The sequence below is a fragment of the Rousettus aegyptiacus genome, unplaced genomic scaffold (assembly GCF_014176215.1).
Source record: "Rousettus aegyptiacus isolate mRouAeg1 unplaced genomic scaffold, mRouAeg1.p scaffold_m13_p_6, whole genome shotgun sequence".
In the NCBI taxonomy this organism is placed as follows: Eukaryota; Metazoa; Chordata; class Mammalia; order Chiroptera; family Pteropodidae; genus Rousettus; species Rousettus aegyptiacus.
The window spans coordinates 14,783,897-14,807,565 of record NW_023416309.1 but is presented as its reverse complement, the minus strand read 5'-3'; the positions used below and the strand labels follow the sequence as shown (position 1 = coordinate 14,807,565).

Here is a 23,669-nt window from a genome sequence, read left to right as displayed (position 1 = left end):
CTGAGCCACTGCTGTCAACATGATTTTGTCCTGGGAGCAAAATCCACCAGTCCCCTGGCATTCTGCTTGTCCTCAGACTGACAGTTCTGAAGCCTCAGTACACATCCTTCACAACAGTCAGAGTAGAGAAGGCCACTCTGCAAGGGTCCATTGTGGGCCCATGTGAAATTTGTGAGCAGCTCTGGCCTGCAGGGAAGTTGGAGAGAGTGCATTTTTGAAGGTTCTGCCTGTGGTGTTCATGTCTCCATCTCTCTCTGGCTGCTGCGCTGCCTCAGGAATACAGGTGGTTGCAGTGCCTGAGACAAGGAAAGTCTGAGTGTCTATCTCCAGATAAGGCTAAGAGTCCAGGATGAGATGCCCAGGGCCAAATTCCATCCATAAATGTGTGTGGTTCCTCTGCCTGAGGGACATTCTCAGCTGGTGGTCAGGTTAGGTTATCACTTTTCCTTCTTAGTATTTTTAGGGGACTGACACCCTCCCCCCATTCCAACACTCAGCACAAGTGTACAAGCCACAGATTTCGCTGGATCTGTAAAGACAGGGCCATCCGTTTCTTTCTAGTCCCTACTCACCACATCTTCAACTTGGATTAAGCACTTCACTGGCACTGCCTCCTTGAATTCCTTGTGACCACTGAGTTTATAATAAATGCCATAAATGTTCCCATTTGCAGATGAGGAAATCACTCAGGTTTAAGTTCTTTTCCCAGCGTCACAGGGCTTCAAAGACAATAAATAAAAGCAAGGAAGTCAAGTACCCACAGCTGCAGAGAGAATCACTATTAACTTATTTGGACTTTTCCAGAGTGTCTCTCTGTCTCTCTCTGTCTCTCTGTCTCTGTCTCTGTCTCTCTCTCTCTATATATATGTATATATAATGTGCGTGTATGTATGTATGTACGTGTGTGTGTGTACATGCACATTTTTTGACTAAATGGAATTCTAGGTTAGATATGGGTGTGTCCTTTTTCAGAGAGGCATCGTATTGTGAACGTCTTTCTGTGCAAGAAATTAAATTTATGCCAACATTTTTTTATTAATAGCGAATTAATTAAGCACCTTCTATGTATCCAATAAAACACTAGCACTGGGGAAGAGATGACCAACCTATAGGAAACCACCGCAAACTCTTCTACACAGTGTATGAATTCATTCACTTCACAAATATTATTGAGCTCTGCCATGTGCCAGGCGCTGTGCCAGGCACTGTGGGCACAGTGGAGAATAAAACTGCTGTCCAAGAGAAGACTCAGGGATCCTCCTAGAGTCTTCTGTTCCCCTACTTCCCCCATCCATTAGGCACCGTTTATATTTTTTACTATGGAAAACATACATATCATAAAATTTACTATTTTAACCATTTTTAAGAGTACAGTTCAGTGACTTAAGTACATTTATATCGTGCAACCATCGCTACCATCCATCTCCAGAACTTTTTCTTCTTTCCAAACTGACACTCTGTCCCTATTAAAATCTAATGCCCCCTGCCCCCTCCCCCTCCCCCACCCCAGGCAACTACCCTCTACTTTCTGTCTCTATAAATTTGGCTCCCCTAGGCACCTCATGTAAGTGGAATCATATAGTATTTGTCCTTTTGTGCCTTGCTTATGTCACTTGGGGTGCTGCCCTCAAGGCTTATGCCTGTTGTGTATGTCATAGGCATTGAATTGGCTTTCTTAACGTCTTACATGTCTATCCTTCCACTTTGCCTCTCTGCTACCACTTACTCAGGACGCTTTCTCTCTCCTGGACCACTGCAGAAAGAACTGACAGGTCTCCCAGCCTCCAGTCCTGCCCTAATCCAATGCCTTTTCTACACCATTTCCAAAGTGATCTTAGATTTCTATGTTTCAGATTAGATTTTAAAACTTATTAAAGTGATACATGTGCATGGTCATTAAAAATTCATACAAGTATGAAAAGGCATAAAATGAAAAAAAAATCATCACTTAATAGTTCATTTTTGTAGCTGTGCAGCATTTTTAACCCCTGTGTGATTCGTATTCATTGTTCCCATGCACTGCAATTACTCAGCCAGCCCTATCTAGTGGGACACTTGAGTTGCTTCTCACACTTGGATTTCCAGGGCTGGGTGCACATCTTTGGACATAAATCTTGGCCCACATCCAGGTCAGTTCCGAATGAGCCAGCAGTCTCCTCACCGGGCTGCCCAGCTTCATGGTTATGGCCGTCATGGACACCAGCTCCCATTGCAGCGCCTGACCAGTCAGGTGTGTAGCAAAGCCCAGAGTGGTGGGTCAGCTCCGGACTAGCCCAGAGCCTGGGATTCAGCGTCAGAGGCATGGTAAGTGCCTTTGCTGACTGGGAGGCCTGAAATTGTTCTCTTGGGCCCCATATTCTGTACAGCTGTCAGCTTTGGGATTTACACAGGATGTGTTGTTCACACAGCTGAGCTGGCCCTGATAAAGAAACTGTGTCAAATAGGGGTAGAGGGTGTGTTCCCCCACATCTCTGTACAGTAAAACAGGGCTGAGGAGCAGCTGGGGTCCCTCCTGGCCAGGACTAGCTCCCTGAGAGTCTCTGGTAACCCCATCCCCACCAGGCTGGCCCTCAGCCCCAAGGTCCACTGCTGCACAGGTAACACACACCTTCGCCTTTGGCTGTTTCTATTCTATCTTGGCTAAGGTTGGACAGGTGTCCATAGGAAGGTGCAGATGAGTTTGTTCTGAGAGAGGAAGCTGGAGCCCTGGGGTGTGAAGGTGCTTGGGGAGGAATGACGCTGAGCTGCACAGGGGAGCATCAGCCAGGCATTCATTCACTTCCTCATTCCATTCCTTCTCTTCTTCCTTTATTCACTGGTTTATCCAACATCCTCTAAGCATTTACTCTCCTGTCAGATACTCAGCCCAAGATATTGGAGGCTTTGGTCCTTTCCAAGCTCTGGATATTGCCACGTGAAATAGAACTTAGCCTGACAGGCTACTGGACAGACTTCTGCATTTCCCAAGCAAAGATCATCTACATCAAAGGCAGGCCCAGAATTTGAGTTCCTTCTTCCTGCCCTGCCTGTCTCTATTATCCAGAGGATTCAGAGACAACTCACGGAAACCCTCCTGAGCTCTCTCCTCCTTGGTGTTTGGTTACATGGCATGATTGGGGCAGCCTCCGGGCCACACAGGGCTATAGCCCATGGGTTGGTTCAGAGTTTTTGCACCATGGGCTTCCCTGCTGCCATCTCTGCCCAGGGAGCCTCCTCCCTCTCAACTCTGGCCCGCCCTCAGCCCCTCTTCTCTCGGTGGCTCCTCCTCCTGCCTGGTGGAAAGACTGTGTGAGCAGGGCCTGCAACAGCTGAGGCCCCAGTCTCCTCTAAGCTCTTGGCCCTGAGCAAGTGAGGGGAGTGGAGTTTTGCAGCCTGATGCAATGTCTGGCAGGGCCCATCCCTTATCAGAGCTCCATTCACAGCAGACTCTGGGACCTCGTCTCCCCCAGGCAGAAGCAGAGGTGGGCTGCAGTCCATTTAGGGCCTCAGTGGAAGGCCTGGGGAAGCAGAGGGCCTGGCTGGGAGCCATCCAAGTAGAAAACTGTTGTCTTGTGAGGGCCCCTTGCCAGGTCATGAGGGAGGCCTGATCAGAAAGGCGCCCCCTGAGGGGATAGCAAGGTAGGATGCCTGTGCTTGGCGTTTAGGGCCTCAGCTCACAGCCCACTTTCTTTCTAGTGTTCTCTCACTAAGATTTGGCTGAGGTGCCTTTGGCTGTCTTCTGTTCTCCCGGTTGTTAGCACACAGCTGTAGAGGCTTGGGCTGAAAGCCCCAAAGCTCAGTTTCTTCATCCTCAAACCGGCACCCAAGATTGTTATAATTCAAGAGACTGATGTATGTGAAGCCCCAAGCATGACGTTTTGCCCATAGTACACATTCACAGCATACACCCATAGTAAATGCCTATAGTACACATTCAGTACATGCTTATATTACACACTCAGGCATATACTCATAATACACGCCCGTAGCACATGCTCACAGCACACACACACACACACACACATGGTTCCCTCATATAAGGAACAACTGCTTTTTTTCTTCATATTTTCCACGAACTTAGAATTATAAAGTATCTCACACTGGGCTAAATGCTTTGAGAAAGACATCCTTCAATTCATCCAACAAGTACTACGGCGCACCTGCTCTGTGCCTGGTGTACAGAGTAGGGGACTAGGATTCTGGGCGCAGAATATAAAGGTAAAGGGGATTGACGACACTGTCCTCTCCTGGAGCTGCCATTCCAGTGGCTGAAATAACAGTGGCAATAAACAAGTACCTTTCTAACAAGGAAGGAACTAAAGCGGGGTGCCCAGAGGGAAAATGACGGAGGAGGATAGATGGTCAGCGTTAGGTCAGTGGAGACAAAACTCCAGAGGAAAGGCCATTTGAGCTGAGCGCTGGGTGTAAGTAGGCCAACGGCAGCTGTCCCACCACCTGCTACATCTAGGCAGAGCTGCACTGGCGTGTGCCCCTGGCTTTCCTCACGCATCGGCCCAGGCACGCTGGAAATATGACCTCCTCTGGCATCCTGGCAGGGGGATGCCACTTTTTTCCTTTGGCTGTCACGTCATTGCTGGGTGTTGGGGGGGAGGACAGGTATCGAGTACTCCCCTGGGAAGTGGCATCCACCAAGAGGAGGAAGAGATTTTTCATTTTTCCCATGAGCTAAGCAAGGGGGAAGGACTGGCCTGTGCACCATGGGTTTTGGGAGGGGGGTAGTATAAAGCATATGTGAAGGTAATATGAAGGCACCCCGGACACCATTTGTGTCACAGACGTCACAGACCCACTTCTTGCAGAGGGCCTCATGTAGGGCAGGTTCTGCCTGAAAGTTTGCTGGGTTACCCCCATCCCAGCCCTGTCTTCCTCCCTCATGATCCTTTGACCTCCTGGCACCTGTGACCCTCTCTTGGTGACCTCTCCCATTCCGCCCGGGACCTCTAAACCTCCCTCATCTGCTGCCCACCCACCCCCACCCACTGGGCTTCCAAAGCTAAACCTAGGGGCATCCTGCCTGGGGCAAACCGAAGGAGCCAACAGCCTGCCTGTGTTTCCTGTCACGGAGTTTTCACTTGCTTCTTCCTTTTAGGGTAATGCCAGGAGAGTTCTTAGGAATCCTGTATGATGGAGGGTGGTGGGGGAAAGGGGTGAAGCTGGGAGGGCAGCTTAAAAATAAAACAGTGCCTGGAAGGGAGAGGAGAAGGTTTAGGAGCTTTGTCATCAGGGCAACCAAACTTCTAAATCTTACCAAAGATGTTATTCCCTGAAGGGAGAGGACAGCAAAGGCAACTTCCTGCACCCAGCCCTGCCTTTTTTTCTCCTCTCTAGTATTTAATGAATGCTTACCATGCACCAGATACTGTTCCTCACAGCAATCTTATGCAGTAGGTACTATCTTTTTCATGCTACAGGTGAAGAAATTGAGGCCCAGAGAAGTTAAGTCATTTATGCAGGGTTACACAGCATGGTAGACACTCAGGAAGGACTAGAACCCAGGACTTTTGGTCCCAGCTTCTGGTCTCTTCTTCCCTCACACCATCAGACCAAGGCAAATCTCAGCCAACTGCCCAGAGGGTAGAAAGTCAGGATTTCAACTCTTGTGTTCTGCAGACTCAGAGTTGGATCTCACCCTTCCGCCAGGACAGGCGGCTTTGCACCCCACCATGGGCTAAACGAGGTGCGTAAGGAACGTGGTCCTGTCCATTATTCTACAAACTCATGCCAACAGCCAGCCAGGCACTGAACCAGACATCAGCTTTGAGAGGTTCACTCACCAGTGATTTGTTGGGCAGCTGGTATATGCTGGGTGTTATTCTAGATGCTAGTCCCGACATTGAGGGGGGGGGGGGGACTTGCAGTCCAGGAAAGAAAGACAGACAGACCATCAGCTGGAAAGCCCTACCATATGTGCTACAGTGGGGGTCATTGGGGAGCATTAAGAGGCTAGAATGTTTTGGATCTGGGCCCCTGCTAGAGGAACCTTGGGCAAGTTACTTAACCTCTCTGAGCTTCCTTTTCCTGTTGTGTAAATGGAGGTGGTTGCTACCTAATAGGGTTTTTGTGAGGAATCGATGAGGAAATGCAAATCAAGTGCTAGCGTAGCACCTGGCACAGAGTAGTAAGCACTCAATAAACTTCAGCTACCCGTATCATTCCAGTTGGCCCTTCCAACCAGAGTGTAAACCCCAAGGGCAAGGACCAGGTCTGCCTGTTCAATGCTGTATCCCCAGTGCCTAGATAAGAGGCTGGCACACAGTAGCCTCTCAGGAAATATTTGTTGAATTAGTGCATGGGAAAAGGCCCGGAAGAAATTGAAAGAAAGAAAGCAAGAAAATTCCAGTTGCCCTAGCGCTGGCCTTGCAGTCCTGTTCCCTCCTGGGCCCCTCTTCACCAACTTACACTCAGGAAGCACCCCTAGTATCCCATCAGGGAAAGCTACCTACTGCCCCACCTCCTCTCTGCCCTGCACAGCTGGGGACTTCCATTTGGCTGCCAGGCTATATATCTCCTCACATGTGGAAACTCTGCCTCACTACTTTCCCCTAAAGACAGATTTTCTGGCTGTCCCTGAAGCTAATTCCATTGTGTGACAATGGTGCAGCATTGAGACACAACTTCTTGCTCTCCTATTTCCCCATATCAACACTAGCTGCTTTCCTTAGGAAAACCTATCTTTTCCAGAGAGAGGGATGGTTCTGGGTGCCTTGCACAAAGCCACAATAAGATTTTTCCAAACTTGGAGCAGATTCTGTCCCATGTGTGAGGGTCCTTATGGAGAAAGGGACAGATTTGCAGAAGAGGCGGAAGAGGGATTTATGCTGGAATCTGGGGCTCATGGTGCAGGACAGGTGTGTGACAGAAAGAAATGGTGATTCAGGCTCCATTGGGTGATGTATTTGCTCCAGCTTTTAAAAATATACACACCCTCCATTGAGGGTCATTTATTCCTTTACTCATTCTGTCAGTTAGCAACCATGCATGAGTGTCTCCTGTGTGCCTGGGCCAGTGCTAAAGGATAATGAGGGTCCCAAACTCCCCATCCTCCATGAAGAGATGATCAGCACTAAACAAATCATTTCAAGGAGGTTTGTTTTATGATAAAGTCTCAGGTGCTAATGGGAATCTTTGTACAGTGATGGGGCTGGTGAGCCCTAACCTGTCTCGAGGGAGGCTGCCCCAGGAACCTGAGACCTGAAAGTCAAGGCCATGTGAAGGATTTTGTTAGAATATATGTGCTATGATGGATTTTTTTCCTTAATTATTTTTTAAAAAATTAACGCATGGTAAAATTTCTAACAGTGCACAGTGTTACACAACAAATACAAGACTCACCCCACTCTTCTCTCCTAATTTCCTGGCCCTTTATTACAAGGCCTTGTGTTTCCCCGCAGTCACAGTCCTTTGTATTACATATCTATATTTTTCTCTCACTGAAAAAATTTTTTTCAAATGGGATCATACTACATCAGAGGTTCTCAACCTGGGGTGATTTTGCACCTGTCCAGGGGACATTTGACAATGTCTAGAGATATTTTTGATTGTCACATCTCAGCAGAGGGGATGCTAGTGGCATCTAATGAGTAGAGGTCAAAGATGCTGTCAAAGATCCTACAATGACAGGACAGCTTCCACAACACAGAATTATCTGGTCCAAAATGTCAATAGTGTTGAGATTAAGAAACCCTGTCCTATGTAAGCACACTGTGTCTGCAGCTTGTTTTACATACATAATTGCTATTTACAAATAGAAAGATAGATGATGATGATGATTATGATGATGATACATGATAGATAGATGATAGATAGACGACAGACAGACAGACATGATAGATTATTCACATCAGCATTTATAGACCCTCCTCCATGATTTTTTATTTAGGTGTTTGCAGTCTTTTCCTATTGCAAACATCTGTACTGCAAGGAACATTCCTCTCCCTTGAGTCAAGTGTGAGGTCAAAGGATAAATTGATGGAAGTGGCATGGATGAATCAGAGGGTCATTAGCATTTTAAATGACCTGATTTCAAGTCTCTTTGTTTTAGAGTCCATTATGGTAGTGGGTATGGGATTCTGGCTGCTAAGCTAGACCAGGATCCTCAAAGGTCTGGTGGGAAAGCTCCTCTTTGTTCTCATCTACAAACAAGGATGTCCTGACTCCCCATCTCTCCACAGGAGAGGGTGTCCCCCACCTGAAGACAACCAGCCAGGTCCTGAGTGATGTCCCCAAGCTGAGTGCCCACGGCCCCACCCTTCCCCATGGAGAAAGGACTCGCTTTGCCCCAGGAGTGCCGGGACTTTCTGCACAGCCTAAGGATGAGGAGCAAATATGCCCTTTTCCTGGTTTTCGTGGTGGTGGTTTTTGTCTTCATTGAAAAGGAAAATAAAATCATCTCGAGGTGAGGGATGCAAGCACGAGTCTTCCTTATGAAGGAGGTATGGGAAGCAGAGAAGCAGCTGTATGGCTGTCTGGACCTGCAAAGGCAATCTTTCAACCAGTGATCATCTATGCATATGTCCTCAGTGATGAGATTTGGGCCCTGGACTCAGGCAACCGTAGTTCTGACCCTTTCTAGCTGTGATAGCTTAGGCATATCACTTCACTTTTCTGTCTTAAGTTCCTCGTTCCTAAAATGTGGCTAATGATGGGGCCTTCCTTATAAAGGTTAACTAAGAAGATGCAAAAGCTTTTAGCCCAGTGCTTTGGCACATAGTTGGTGTCCAGTGCTTGCTGGCTGTGGTTAATATTATTAATTAACGTCCTGGCCTAAAATGATGCCTCAACTTAATAGCACATCCTGTATGCCAATCCAAAGTCATGGATGAGGGTGAGCCCATGGAAAGGCAGGGCCCCTGATACAGATACCCTGGTGGGCAGGGATGCCATGTGCAAGTTGCATATTACTCAACTCCGAGGGTGTACACTCACGTAAGCTACTGGGAATACTACCCTCTAGAGCTGGCAGTGTATGGCTGTGTGCAGTAGCCCTACTAGTGGGCCAGCTACACACAGAAAGATTTCTTAGACCTGCTTTCTCAGGCACAACGCCTGCAAGAAAGCATCAGCCAAGATGGATAGGACTTGGGCTGTGTAGCAGGCATCGAGTCAGTGCCCTTCCTGGGTTCCTTAGCATGGACTGTTCCTGTTTGTGCCTATGGGATCCTACTGCAAGTCCCTGCCACTATCCACTTAACAGTGTACTCTCCACCTGCACATTGGCAAGCCACAGTACAGAGGAGTAAATGCCTATGGGAGCAGCCCTCAGCCAAGGCCAGCTGGGCTCTACCCTTAGCAGGAGAAAATCCTGAGATGTGTTCTACACGTCTCCCAGGGTCCCGAAGTCGGAGTGATTTGCCCACGGGGATAGCTTGCTCATCCCTCATGAACTTCTTTTCCTCTACACCTCACTTCCTATCCTTTTACCAGCTCTTCCTATGATCATTTCCCAAATCAACTACTTACCCTCAAATCTTTGCCTCAGAGTCATCTGGTGGAACCCAACTGAGACAGGCTTTGGGTGATCAGCCTGTGAGGCTGCACAGAGGATGGAGTCCCCAGCCAGTCACTGAACCTGGTCTCCCTTTGTCATCACAGGGTCTCAGACAAGCTGAAGCAGATCCCTCAGTCCCTGGTAGATGTCAATAGCACCGACCCAGCCCTGGACTTGGCGGAGAACGCATCCCTCTTGTCCCTGAGTGAGCTTGATTCAGCCTTCACGCAGCTGCAGAGGCGCCTGCGAAATGTCAGTCTGCAGCTGGGCATGGAGCCAGAGGAGGAGGCCGAGCAGGAGAAGGAGGAGCAGCCACCGCCACCAGCTAAGGCCGGGCCCCGGCGCCACGTGCTCCTCATGGCCACCACCCGTACGGGCTCCTCGTTTGTGGGCGAGTTCTTCAACCAGCAGGGCAACATCTTCTACCTCTTCGAGCCGCTGTGGCACATTGAGCGCATGGTGTCCTTCGAGCCAGGAGGCGCCAATGCAGCAGCCTCGGCCCTGGTCTACCGGGACGTGCTCAAGCAGCTCTTCCTGTGCGACCTGTATGTCTTGGAGCCTTTCATCAGCCCGGTGCCCGAGGACCACCTGACCCAGTTTATGTTCCGCCGGGGCTCCAGCCGCTCCCTCTGTGAGGATCCCGTGTGCACGCCCTTCGTCAAGAAGGTCTTTGAGAAGTACCACTGCAAGAACCGCCGCTGCGGCCCCCTCAACGTGACGCTGGCTGCCGAGGCCTGCCGTCGCAAGGAGCACATGGCCCTCAAGGCCGTCCGCATCCGGCAGCTGGAGTTCCTGCAACCGCTGGCGGAGGACCCCCGGCTGGACCTGCGCGTCATCCAACTGGTGCGTGACCCCCGGGCCGTGCTGGCATCCCGCATGGTGGCCTTCGCCGGCAAGTATGAGACCTGGAAGAAGTGGCTAGCGGAAGGACAGGACCAGCTGAGAGAAGAGGAGGTGCAGCGACTGAGGGGCAACTGTGAGAGCATCCGCCTGTCTGCGGAGCTGGGCCTGCAGCAGCCGGCCTGGCTGCGGGGCCGCTACTTGCTGGTGCGCTATGAAGACGTGGCCCGCAGGCCCCTGCAGAAGGCCCGGGAGATGTACCACTTCGCAGGCATCCCCCTGACCCCGCAGGTGGAGGACTGGATCCAGAAGAACACCCAGGCGGCCCGGGACGGCAGCGGTATCTACTCCACGCAGAAGAACTCCTCAGAGCAGTTCGAGAAGTGGCGCTTCAGCATGCCCTTCAAGCTGGCGCAGGTGGTGCAGGCCGCCTGCGGCCCCGCCATGCACCTCTTTGGCTACAAATTGGCACGGGATGCCGCCTCGCTCACCAATCGCTCTGTCAGCCTGCTGGAGGAGCGTGGCACCTTCTGGGTCACGTAGGGAGCCCGGGTCACGTGCACCCCTCCTCGTGAAAGTCCCGCCCTGCCTTCCTCACACCCAGGCCAGCGGTGCGGCTGCGGCCCTCGCAGAGGAAGGTGGGAAGCCGTGCAGTGAGCAGGCCGCCCCTCCGCTGTAGAAGTAGCCCCCAGCCACATAGCTTCCCCACCGCAGCTGTGGGCTGGGGTTTCTTGCTGAGAACAGGACAGTGCCCTGTCCCTTTAAGAGCCATCAAAACCAGACATAGGGAGCAGCAGTTTCCTGAGCAGGCCCAGGCCTGTCCTGGCCTAGTGACAGCGCCCCTCCCCCCCTTTCTCTTTCTCTGTCTGTCTCTCTCTCTCTGTCTCTCACTCTCTGTCTCTGTCTCTGTCTCTCTCTCTCTGTGTGTGTGTGTGTCTCTCTCTGTCTCTCTCTGTCTCTCTCTCTCTCTCACACACATACACACACACACACTTGAAACACACATAAATGCCCATAAACCCTGTGGGACAGAGTCCAAATATTTAAAAATCAGAAGGATCTGTGGACATCAACTAGTCACAGTTGCATCTCCCACAGTGCTTCAGTGTTAACCTTTCAGTCTCCGGATTTCTACACAATCTAGTGTGGATTCTGGTTGGGTCCCTGGGGGAGGACTAGGACAGCCCAGGGTGTTAGAGGATGGCAGCTGAGGCTTACCAACCAAGAACAATAGAATAGTTTTATAAATGGCATAACTGTGCTAGTTGCTGATGAAATCAGCTCCATATAGAACTACAGAACACAAAGGTATAAAGACAAATTTCTATATGTACACTACACACACTGAAAAACATCATAAACACACAACTCCACATACATGCATATAAATACACAGACAAGCTCCCTCATTGCTTTATGCCCACAGGGTTTACAGGTTTTCTCTTTATCATGCACCTTATGAGGAGTCTTTAATTATTTGGGGGCAGAGGAAGAAAACAGTCATAGGCCACAACCTCGTTGCCCAACCAGGTTTAGGATGAATGGTGGACACAGAACTTCCGAGTCCTACGCTTCTGCCTGTCTTGGAGTCACATGACTACCTCCTCTGGCCCATTTATATCCTCACTGTTGGCAGGCAGGATGTTTTGAAATGGCGTGGCCCACCCTCACGTGTCTGCAGCGCAAAGGCCCCATCCCAGTTTGGCTGGTGTCCTAGAGCATGTCTATATTTGAAGGCTGCCTGGGGCCTGATGGGCAGAAGCAGCTGTGGTCCCTGGAAGCAAAAGGCAGTGCATGGGTCCTGCACTTGCAGCCAGGCCTCTGTGGGGCAGGTCCTGGAAGACATTCCAGAGTGCTCTTTGGGGAGAAGGAAGTCACATCAGGATAGCCCCTCCCCTGAGAAGACAGGGGAACGAGATCGGCCTCCTGGTTGGTCACTACGGTTATGTGGTTAGTGTCTGGAATTCCTCCTTTAGGGCTCTGGGAAGAGAATTGCTCAACTCAGGATGGACTGGGTGTTTTATTTGTTGTTGTTGTTTTTTAGGTTATTTATGATTTGGTGTTTTGTGGCTGTGTTTTCGGTTTTGTTTCTGCAGGAGTGCAGCTTGGAAGCAATCTGTGCTTGAGGGGCTGAGGGGGTTCTGGGAGGACCAGCAGGGAGCTCTCTGCTAAAGGGAGAGGAGGAAAAGGAAGAGCCTTACCCCAGAAGAATCAGAGCCTAGGTGGCCATGTGGCAACCCACATGCCCCATGGGCTTTTCTGTTTGAACCCCATGTGGAACAAATCTCAGCAACCACCAATGTTCTTTGCTGCGTGTCCAGAAACAGCATAGATTAGCAGCCCTCCCCTGAGACGAGGCCGGATTTGAACATTTCTCCCAGGCCCAATCACATTTTCTGGGGGCCCATGGGCCTATAACCAAGCAGCAAATTGTACCCAAAATAGAAGTCTTTCCCCACTCCCAGCCCAACCCAGGGAGCAAAACTCAGTACCACCTTAGAACTTGCAGGGAGCTGTCACAGTTCACTAAGGCTGTTTCTGATTTCCTGGACAACCTCTCTGTCAGATCCGTCCCATTGTCAAACCCGGAGGGCTGAGTTTTGGTTTGAGTAATGTGGACACAAGGGAAATATGGGATCTAAACCCAGCTGGTGTTGCTATGGGGAAGGAAGGGGTGTGCCCTGGCTGGAAACCACCTTTTGAAAAGGTGAGGATGGTAGCCATCTTGTGGGGTCTATTATAATCACTGTATTTGAGCTGCCGGGTCTCCATCACCATGGATTTCAGCCATTCGAGGAGGTCTCCACTTTGTTTTTCAGTTCAAGAATAAGTTATGCAGGGGGTTGGCTCTAAGTTGGGGTCTAAAGGAATTCCAGCTCTGAAAACTGGACTCTGGGGCAGAGTGGGGCCAGGATTTTTCTGGCAGGCCCAGAAGTGTTGGCAGTTCTTCCCCAGCCCCTGCCCTGCTCCCTGTACTATTCCCCATGTGGCTACCCTATCCAGGGTTCTTCCTGGAGCCTTCTGAGTATGGACAGCAGACTTCTGCCTTCCATCCTATGTCCAGAGCCAAGGCCTCCATCCCTGAGCTCTGAGGACTGTACCAAGAATGGACCTTTGGGACCTCTCAGGACATTGACAATTTGTATATTGCAAGCTGACTTAATTTATTTATTTTATGAAAAAGAAGAGACAGAAAATACCTTATTATTTGCAGGGACTCAAAGCTGTACCCAAATCAAGAAAGACAAACATAATAATAGAAACCATTCACTCACTCCACACACACAAGGATACTCCCAAGATGACTCAGAATACAAGAGGGGACTAAACCAAGAGCTCTGGAGTTGAGATGGCCCCAAGCTATTGTTTAAGGAATCTCCTTCCTTTCCTCTTGTTGGTTTGAAGATGCAAAAGTAAGGCCTTTTCTTCTGTGTGATCTTTACCCACATATCTGAAGGAGGACCCAAGTTAAGTGAGTCTTGCCTCAGGGCTCAGCAATACTCGGGTTTAGAGGACAGGGTAGGGGTGACTACTGACTTTACACCCTGTAGGACCGGGTTGGAGTCATCTTTGGGATTTTCAGCATGGAGCTGGGCTGGGAAAAATGGTCCAGCTGGGGACTAATGCCGCCTTTTCCAGCAAGGCCAGCCCTGGTTTCTCTGCTGCTGCTGCTGCTGCTGCTGCTGGTGCACCAGGAGCCTTCCCCTCCACAGCACCCACCTGCCTCGAGACAGAGGGAGCAGTTGATGCCTCAGCTCCACAGCTGCCAGCTTCCCCGGAACAAGAGGGCCATTCAGCAATGAGTGTTTACTCATTTTCTTCTTGAAGAAGACCTCTCTAGCCCAGCCTGTATAAATAGTTCAGAACATTCCAGGCACTGGCGAGACAGGGCAGTGTCTAACACCCACAGGCTGTCGCCACTACCGCCCATTTCTGGATTCTCCTGCACCTTGTTTGGAAACCTTGGAATGGATGAGGGCGCGGGGCAGGGGGGTCTTTGGGAGTCGTTGATGGGGACAGGATTCCTGAGTCCCCATGGAGAGGGTAAAGGAAGAAGCAGATGTGCAGCTCTGTCACACGCCCCCTGCAGGTTCTCACCGAGTTATTACTAAGGTTGAGAGACAGGAGCAAATTCTAGCCTTTATCCCTTTATGTGATGCACACACTTGAAAATAAATAACTAAACGAATAGAAAAAAAAATGCTTAATGAAGAGTTTACTCCATGTCTGCCAGCACCTTCAGCCAGAAACTGGGGCAGCTGCTAACCAAGCCACCAAGAGCAGAGGGCACTCATTCAGTCCATTTCAGTGACCTCTTTCCCTGCTATCTCTGCCATCCGTCTGGTGATGAAGTGAGTTCCAGCAGAAGGTCAAGGGATTCCTGTTCCAAAAGATGGATGCTTGACCTGGACAGCAGACAGGAGATTAAAGCATCGGATGGTCTGGTTCTGCCCCGAAAGTCTCTTCCGTCCCTGGCTGACCCTCAACCACACTGGGGTCTGTTTTAATTGACTCTAGGGCCTATCCCTTGATAGGCCCTGGATTATGAGGAGCAAGAGCAGAAGACTGGGTGGCTGCATCCCCAAGGCAGTCACCTCACTCCCATCCCCAAAGGCTGAAAGCAAAGGCAGGTCTCAGAGGGATAGGTCCTCAGCAGGAAGAACTAGGGGGGAAGAAGGGATGGGTGGAGGAATAGGTGCCCGCAGAGAACAAGTGGGTCTTGTCAATCTGTACAAACTGAAAGAAGGAGCATCCCCTAAAATCCAAGGGCCCCAGGTTGCTGAGTTTGCTTGTGAAGATTCCCAGGACATGTCCAACTAGGCAGGAGGGAGAAGACCTGAAAGCAGCCACACTGCTTCTCAACTACCCATGGTTTCAGGAACGGTGGAAGCTGCTCTTTACCTCAAAAAGACAAAGCAGAATTGGCAACTTCAGATGTCTCAAGAGCTTCAAGATCCTTTGGTCTTGTGTCCTTTGTCATTTCATGACTGTGCCTGGGGAATGAATAAGTTACGCATTTCCAAAAATACAGACATGATGCCAACCTCATTGGCCTAGCTCATATTATAGATCAGGTATTTTGTTTGGGAAACAAAACGACCCACGTATCCTGCTTTCTCTAACACTGAGCTTGACCTGACACCCCCTGAAGCCTTCATCTCATCAGTATGTTCTAGGCCAAGTCTGCCTGGCTCCTCTGTTGCCTCCTGGATCCTGAAAACTCTGTCTTTTTGCCAAGACCTTGGCCCTGTGTCATGTTTCATGGCCACATAGTACAGGACACTTTCTTCATGTTCATGTGTGGCCATGGTGTATACATATGTGTCCACACATATGTATGTGTAGCACGCAGCTCATTCTGCTCAGCCACATTGCTCCTGGCCCCCTTGCCATCAGCGTCTCAGATGTCCTTGCTGTGGTTACAATCTGCTGTCTCCTGGAAATGCAGGGGCTGCCCTTCAGAGACCTGGTGGCCACCCCTGGTCAGGGTCTGCTTTGCAGAACAGAATGTGAACCCATCACTTGATGGCTTACTTGACTTATTTAATTAAAGATGGAAACATGCAATGAGCAAAACCTGAAGTGTCTCTGCCTTGTGCATTTGGTCTCAGCAGCAATCATAAAAATTAACAGGGAAAAAGATAGCAGCTGTAGTAATGGGGCGACTTCTAGCATGAAGCAGGGCACAGGAAACCCACTACCCACTCCTGAGGAGTGAAAGGCGCAAAGGCTAAGTGCAGAGGGCATCATGAATGTTCTATATGTTGCCAGGATGCCAGAGCTGGTGGTGACTGCTTGCAGCTGGCTGCAAGAATGAGGTCTGAGAGACAAATGCCCAGGCATTATGGAGCAGGGACAGGAGCATCGGCCACAGGTCAGGGGACCTGGAGACAAGTCCAAGCTTTACCACTGTCTGGCCCTGTGACCTTGAACAAGCCACTTACCTTATCCGAGCCCCAGTTTTCTTTAGAATGAGGAATGTAATCAGTGGTTTACAACCTTTGATTCAAAAGTCAGCCCCCTCACCCTCAGCAACTGCATGTTGATTGGCTTCACATGCTGAAATAGCACCGAAGGTTTCATTTGGCCTTCAGTAAAATCTCACAATATAATGGAATCCTTTCAAATTGCAATTGCATTACTCTGTCCTAACAACTTCAGTGTGAATTAGATTTCTACCCTTATGTCTCCTCACAGCCACCTGGAGGGAATGGGCATTTCACCAGGGAGAAAAGATTCATTTTAAAACACAGAAAGTCAGAGCCAGTCGAGCTTTGTGGGTTTGGGGGGCACAAGGGAGGCAGAAACAGCAGCAGCCGTCCACCCAGAGGCAGAGAAGAGCTGAGTCTGGGGACAGTGGTGCCCAGAGTGAGAGGGTGATGACAAGGTGAGGCATGATGTAAGGGAATAGGACCCCTTCCCCTCTGTCTCTGCCATTTCACCCAGACCAGGCCTTGGAATTGCAAACCATTTGCCTCCCAACCCTTAAAATATAGGAGTCAGTGCAGTGACATCCCACCCTGAGTGAAGTCACCGCCCTGCCCCCAGCCAGGTGCCATTGCTACCTCCGCTCCTCTGGGGACTGGATATATTTAGTTTCATTTCTGGGCTGGGCTTCTTACCACAAACGGCCCACTGGAGAAACAAATTGCCCTAATCATAGAGCAGAGAGACCGGGACACCTCCCCACCCACTTATCCCCTCAGCCACCAACCCAGGCCAGAAGCTATTTTTCCTCCCAAATCCCAAACCTCTTCGGGCTCCTGAATCTTCCTCCACTGTAACCTAAGTTACCCAACCCTGAGAAGGAGTCTAACACCACATGGGGTCTCTGAGGAAGTGACCATCAGCTGGACCCACACCAACAGGCAGTTTGATTACCAGCCGGGTCTCGGGACCTGTGCCATTTGCTCCCAGAGCCCTGCCAGGCAGGCCCAGCCTAGCGTCTGCAGCAGCGTTCCCGAGCGTATTTGGAGGAATCATGGCCACCTAACCGCTCTTAGGAAGTTACTGTGCACATTAGCATAATCAAGACTCTGAGAAGTCCTGCTTTCCTTTGACCCAGAATCATTTTTATGGGTGGAATTCTTTTATCATAAAAACTTTTTCTTGTCACTCTGGCATTCCACAGGACAGCTGGTAGCAACCAGAAACCTGCAAGTACAAGCCTAGAGCAATAAAAGCCACGATAGGAAGACGAGAAAGTGATGGGTGAAAAGACTGGGGAGAAAAAAGTTCAGGGTCAGGTTTCAGGTCCCCATGCCACCTCCCTGAGAAGCAGGCCAAGAGGGAGAGTTGGCCTATGGAGATTGTTGCACACTCAGGGTCACTGTGGGTTCACTGCCCCAAGGCATCCACGCTGCTGTTATAAAACTTGCTGGTAACCTGAAGACCTTGGTCCTTGGCTTCCTCAACTCAGCCACACCTGTGGGGCCTCTGTGGCATTACCCAAAAGATGTGGTGACCCCCACAGAGACTAAGGACCTTGGAGAACTAGGCCGACCATAAACACCACAGGACACTATTGATCTGGGAAACTGGAGCTCAGGGTACTTCTTAAAGGAGCCATTTCTGAAACAGCTGGACAAAGGTTACCAACAGTAAACAGGTTCTTTGGAGATATAATCCTCTAGTAGCTAGTAAATCCCTTGCTAAATGCCGCTGTGCAGTTTATTAGAAGAACAAGCAAGTAGTAAAGGCTCAGCGGGGATAGGCTTGCCCAAGAAAATCAGAATGAGAGAGAGGAAAGGAAAGGAAGGAGGGATGAAGGCAGGAAAAAAGGGAGGGAGGGAGAATGACAACAAGGAAGGGGCATTCTCATGAGATGCAGGAAGACAGAGAAGCTACTGAAAAGAACACCCATGACTAAAGCCACAGCCATGATGTCCAAGAATTTAAGGGACGTGTATGGTTAGGCCAGGCCCAGGTGCACACCCAGCCCTGCACACCACTAGCCATGGACCAACGCTCCCCTGTGGGTGTGTGGCCCACACAGTGTCTGGTTTTGTTTTTTCACAATTGGCATTAGAGGCCAACACTTAAAAATTAAGGAGTTTTATATAAAAACCAGATTTCTGTTTTCTCCTGAAAATCAGGTGTCTTGGTTTGAGTTATACCAGAGGGTGATGTGGAGACAGGGTTTGAAAGCAAATGGTTTATTTGGGAGCTGCAGACATCCTGGCAGGGGAAGAGGGAAGGGAGACAGCCAACAAAGGGTACACTGGAAGGCCAGCTGCCACCCCGGGCAAATGGAGCAGAATCCCCCCAAAACGCCTGAACGTTGAAATTATCGAGTTGAGGAAGCCTAAAGTACTTCCACACTGATCCTTGTCAGTCTTTGCCTGGAAGCTACTCTTGGGAGTATTAATTCCTCAGCACTGTCCTGCTGGCAGAATAGCATTCCAGAATTCTGGAAAAAGCATCAGGCCTGGAGATGAAGATTACAGGCAGCTGGAAGTTTCCAGAGCACACTGTAAGTTTTCAGAGTCAGGTGTGAGACACGGGGAGGAATTGGACAGCACATGCTGCTTGGGGCGATAGGTCACATGGGGCTCTCATGCACACAGGAACGATGGGCTGCAGCTGGGAGAAGGGCGGACCCCGTATCTCTTCTGGTCTCTCCGAATTTAAAGCCACATTTATCGTAGCACTTGTACTGGTGTTTTACCTCCAACAGAGACATCTTCTCTATGAATCCATGTCTGTCCAAAGTGAGAAAGCAACAAGCCAAGAGGGCCACAGTTGCAACTTCATTCATTACCATAGTGCCCCAGGCCCTGTAGGCAGCCGAGTTTTCAAACCGCAGCTTTTAAAGTCCTCATGGTATGTTGGGGTCTTGGTTGGTCTTCCCAACCCCATGCTCAGCCCTGGCTCCTTAATGCTTAGACCAGCAATAGTCATTAGTCTGGAAACCTAGGTTGGCCTGGTCAGGACACCATGGAACTCAACCACCGATCACCATCTCTCGCAACACCCACCTGAATATCTCTGCCCACTGCTACCCCAGAGCAGCTGCCAAATAAGCAGTGAGGAAAAGGACAGGTGGTTTTGCCCACCTGGAGTGTGGATGGAGCCAGGTCTGCGTCCAATCCATACCAGAGCTGCCCTCTTTGGAAAGTTTTCAACTTTCTGCTCTAATGCACATAGTGGGGGATGCTTACCCGTGGGGCATGACAGGTCCCTTAGGTGTGCTCTTGCAATGATTAGTATGGCAATCCCTAGTTCCTGAGTTTAAATACTATCCTGTTCTCACCCACGAGGAAGGCTCAATAGAGTGATGGAGGAGACAGTGTGCGCAAAGGCCTGGAGGATGAAGAGGACTTGGAGAGTTTGGAGACCAAGAAATTGTTTGTTCTGGCTGAGTGATCAGACAAGAGCCTAGAGAGGAGAGCTAGGGCCTGAATGTGCAAGAGCCAAACTAAAAAGAGATTATACCTGATCCTAGGATCAATAGGGAGCCATTGAAAGGCAGTCTGAAGCAGAGTGGCCTGGTCTAATCAATTATATCCCATTTTGCAGACAAAAAGAGTGAGGCACAGAGAGCTAACCAGCAGTGTCAGGATGTGAATCCACATTCCTCATCCTTCCAGATTCTTCTGTCCCATCTTTTGCCATGAGCTTCCCACTTGGATCTCTTAAGAACTCGCAGTCTGTGTAAATGCCATGGAGGCACAAGCCCAGGACCAAAGGCTTCCCTTTAAGGTCATACAGAACAAGCCTGAACCCTCCCCTAAACGCCAGCCTTTCAAAGTCAGCCCGAGTCTGCTCTTCTCCAGGCTCAAATAGCAGGAATGTGTCTCAGCTATAGGACCTAAGAGCAGTGAATTGGCCTCTCTGAGCCTCGGGTTGCTCGTGTGTAAAACGGGGATAATATCAATGTGAGGGATGGCATGAATGCAGTGAACCTGGCTCATGGTGAGCCCTGAATAAACAGTGGCTGCTTTTACTGGAAGACAGTCAGAGGCCCTTCGCCCCACGTTCCCCCTCTTCTGGGAGCCTCTCAGTTAGTCAGTGAATCGACAAATGTTTTAAAGACTTGAAGGAAGGCCCAAATAAAGCTTATAACAGAACCCAAACAGAATGAGTCCCTCAGCACCTGCCCCAGGCAGTCAGGCCGCGGCGGCAGGACAAATCCTAAAAACCAGAGCTGAGCTTCCAGGGACAGACCCTGCGATGTCCCACAGAGCAACTCCCAGGGTTGAATGACTGAGTAGAGGTCAAATCTCTGCTTTCCTTTTGGAAGTTTTCTTTAATTCCACTTTTGTGTTTTAACATTCTCCTTCCCCTTACTTGATGCTGATTTCTTTACGCAGTCTCCCTCCCAGGAAAAAGCGCTCTCTGCCTTCTGTCTATATGAGTGGAGAGACTGACACTTGAGAACCAAGAAGACCTGCATGTAAATCAACTCATTTAAAACATTGCCGGACGGTCAGTGCTTCTCCCCGCTGCCCTGGCCCCAGAGGGATCTTGCTGGCCCAAAATAGAGGTGTATTCACATTTGGCCTAGAGTCCACTGCCTCCTGACTCATATCTTGCTTGGTTGGGGAGCAGAGGACCAGTTGAGAAAACATGTGTCAAGACTTGCCCGTGGAAGTAGGAATCCAAGGAGAATACGGGCAAATCCTCCTGATGTCTCGCTTCTAGATGTAGCGCCTCTTTCTCTTTCTCTTTCACAGGCGATTAGGCCTCAGTGAAAACCTTCAGCGTTCACGCTGTCTCTCACCGTGCCTGACGCCGCAAAAGTAGTGGCCGAATGAATGAACGAATGATGATGATGATGAAGTTTAAGAAGCACTTGGAATAAGCACTTTCATTTTGTTGTCGTTGTTGTGGCAAAATACGTATGACATAAAATTTGCTACTAGTGACATTTAGTACCTTCATAATGTGCAACCATATCATCACTACCTAGTTCCAGAAATTTTTCATAACCCCAGAAGGAAATCCCCATAACCCCTGGCAACCACTAATCTGCTTTCCGTCTCTACTGCCACACCTATTCTGAACATTTCATGTAAATGAAACCATATGACATTCATTCTCTTGTGTCTAGCCTCTTCTACTCAGCATGTTTTCAACATTCATCCATGTCGTAGGATATATCACAGTTTCATTCTTTGTTAAGGCTGAATAATATTCCATTCAGGAATATACCATATTTTGTTTATCCATTTATCAGTTAATGAACATTGGATTGTTTCCATTTTTTTCAGCTGTATTTTAATTTAATAAACATTTCTTGAGCACCTACTATGTATGACCCAAGCACTATGCTGGGAACTTGCTCATTATTTTTTGTTGAACCCTCAGAACTGCTCTCAGTTGGGTGGAAATTATTTCCCCACTTCACAGATAACGGAACTGAGGCTCAGCAAGGTTTAAGGAACTTGCCGAGATAAGTAGCAGAAACAGTTCAGCTCAACAAATGTTGGCTGTGTGCCTGCAGGATGCCAGACTCCATGTCAGACTGCAGGGTACAGAAGTGAAAAGCTCAGTTCTTGTCTGCCCAGTACCAGACATCCCATGTCAGACTCTAGGCAGACTCAGTGCTATTACTTACTTTTATACTTTCCAATAAAAGAAATTCATTAACGATTATAAGGTGGCTTAATTTATAATCATCTGTGCCAATAAATTTCCAGTCAGGGAAAAATAAAACCCACCGTCAGGCCCCATGTCTGTGTCAGTCCCTCCCTGTATGTGACTGATTGGATTGTCCAGTTTGAAGTGGTTTGGGCTTCACTGGTTCAAGCGTAACTTACTAGCTCCTTTTTGCACTTGACAGTGCCAAGTTGCTTCATCCATATCTGTAGCAACAGCTCTCTACAGGAGCTTTATCCGTCTCCTCGAGAGGTCCAGGACCTCTACTGCAGTATACTTTATCCTGGACATAGATGCAGGGTGGCCCGATCCCAGTTCTGCGGCCGGCTCACTGATTTCTCACCATTGCTCTAGGAGAGCCCTGTGATCCTGTGGCCATAGGAGCAGAGTTCTGAGGATATAAGCAGGAGATGGCTCACTGGGGGACCCTACCGAAACGTCTGGTCATTGAACTTCCCCGGAGGGAATGCAGCCTGGAGGCAGAAAGCAGTAGGGCCTGGATGGCTCAGAGTCCACACCTCTGTATCTTTTCTCAGAGGCTGCAGGAGGGTCAGGACCTACCCTAGCAGTTGATGATAGGACCCTGGCAGTGTCACGTGGGACCTCTTAGAAGGTAAACAGAATTTAAGTGTGAGTAGGCATTTTTTCTTAGATACATGAAGATGCTGCCATCTTTGCAAATGTCAGAATTTGTATACCATGAAGGATAAGAGTGTGGAACCTAGAACCAATCTGCCTGTTCTCAAATCCTGGCTCTGCTATGTGACCTTGGGCAAAGTACTTAACCTGTCTGTGCCACGGTTTCCTCATCTGTAAAGTGGGGATACAAATGATACCTTCCTCATGAGCTTGTTGTAAGGATTAAATAAATTATTGTGTATAAGGGGCTTGGGATATAGTAAGTGCTCATAAATGTTAACTATTTTGTTAAGAATCTGGTGAGAGGTGGGAGCAGAGTAAAACCGAGTTCTAATGCTTTTGCTTCCCAGAAACGACAAGATTGGTTGTATATCCATGAACATTTTAAGCAAATGTATATTCATAATATTGTTTCTCACTCAAAATGCTTCTCTCAAAACCCCTAGATATTCACAATTGGTCAATAATCATAATGATGATTTATTTTGCACGTACCATCTGCTAGGCACCGTGCCCAGTGCCTTCCATGCATTATCTCAGTCCTGTAAAATGGGCACTTGATTATCACCCACTTTATTGATGAGGAAACTAAGGCTTGGAGAGGTGGAGTGAGGGCAGATCCAGGTGGCAAACCCAGGTCTTTCTGCCACCAGAGCTTGACCTCAGGACAGCTGTGATACACCAGAGTGGGGATGCGCATGTGCTCAAGACCTTTGGCACTCTTGTCCTCTCCTTGGTGACAGAACAAATAAAAGGCACTTATTTATATTCAGCCCAGGTGTCTGGGATCTTGGGCCATCCTTGCAGATGTTGTCTGCTTCTATGAACAATGCTCATAGGTTCTTGACCTGGCTAAGAAAGAGACAGCAGGATCTGAGACTCTCTTTTGAACTTGGCTTTCAGTGGTAATGATGCAGAACTAAGGTAGGGAAACATCACGTGCAGAACTTTGAAAAAAAGGTCTTCCATTGCCCTCCAGATACCAGCCCACAATAAACAGGAATAAAGCTCAACCTCAGCAGAGAGCCAAGAAATGCAAACCAAAATAACAATGACCTCTTAAATTGACAATCTTTTTTTTTTTTTTTTTTTTTTTTAAGTA

At 49.1% G+C, this 23,669-nt stretch overlaps 1 protein-coding gene across 4 annotated transcripts in view; it reads left to right on the top strand.

The window, feature by feature from the left end:
• The window catches only part of CHST3 (carbohydrate sulfotransferase 3), a 37,412-nt gene extending 21,508 nt beyond the window's left edge, over positions 1–15,904 (top strand). For 2 of the 4 annotated variants that reach the window (XM_016162317.2, XM_016162315.2), the window contains 2 exons: positions 8,172–8,395; positions 9,592–15,904. In XM_016162317.2, the coding sequence (XP_016017803.1) occupies positions 8,256–8,395; positions 9,592–10,870 (1,419 nt within the window). In that variant the 5' untranslated portion in view covers positions 8,172–8,255 and the 3' untranslated portion in view covers positions 10,871–15,904. Of the gene's footprint in view, positions 1–1,795; positions 2,305–5,163; positions 5,678–8,171; positions 8,396–9,591 lie in introns of those variants that run through there. The other 2 variants (XM_016162319.2, XM_036222955.1) reach the window with 2 other exon arrangements.
• The last annotated feature ends 7,765 nt before the right edge of the window (positions 15,905–23,669 follow it).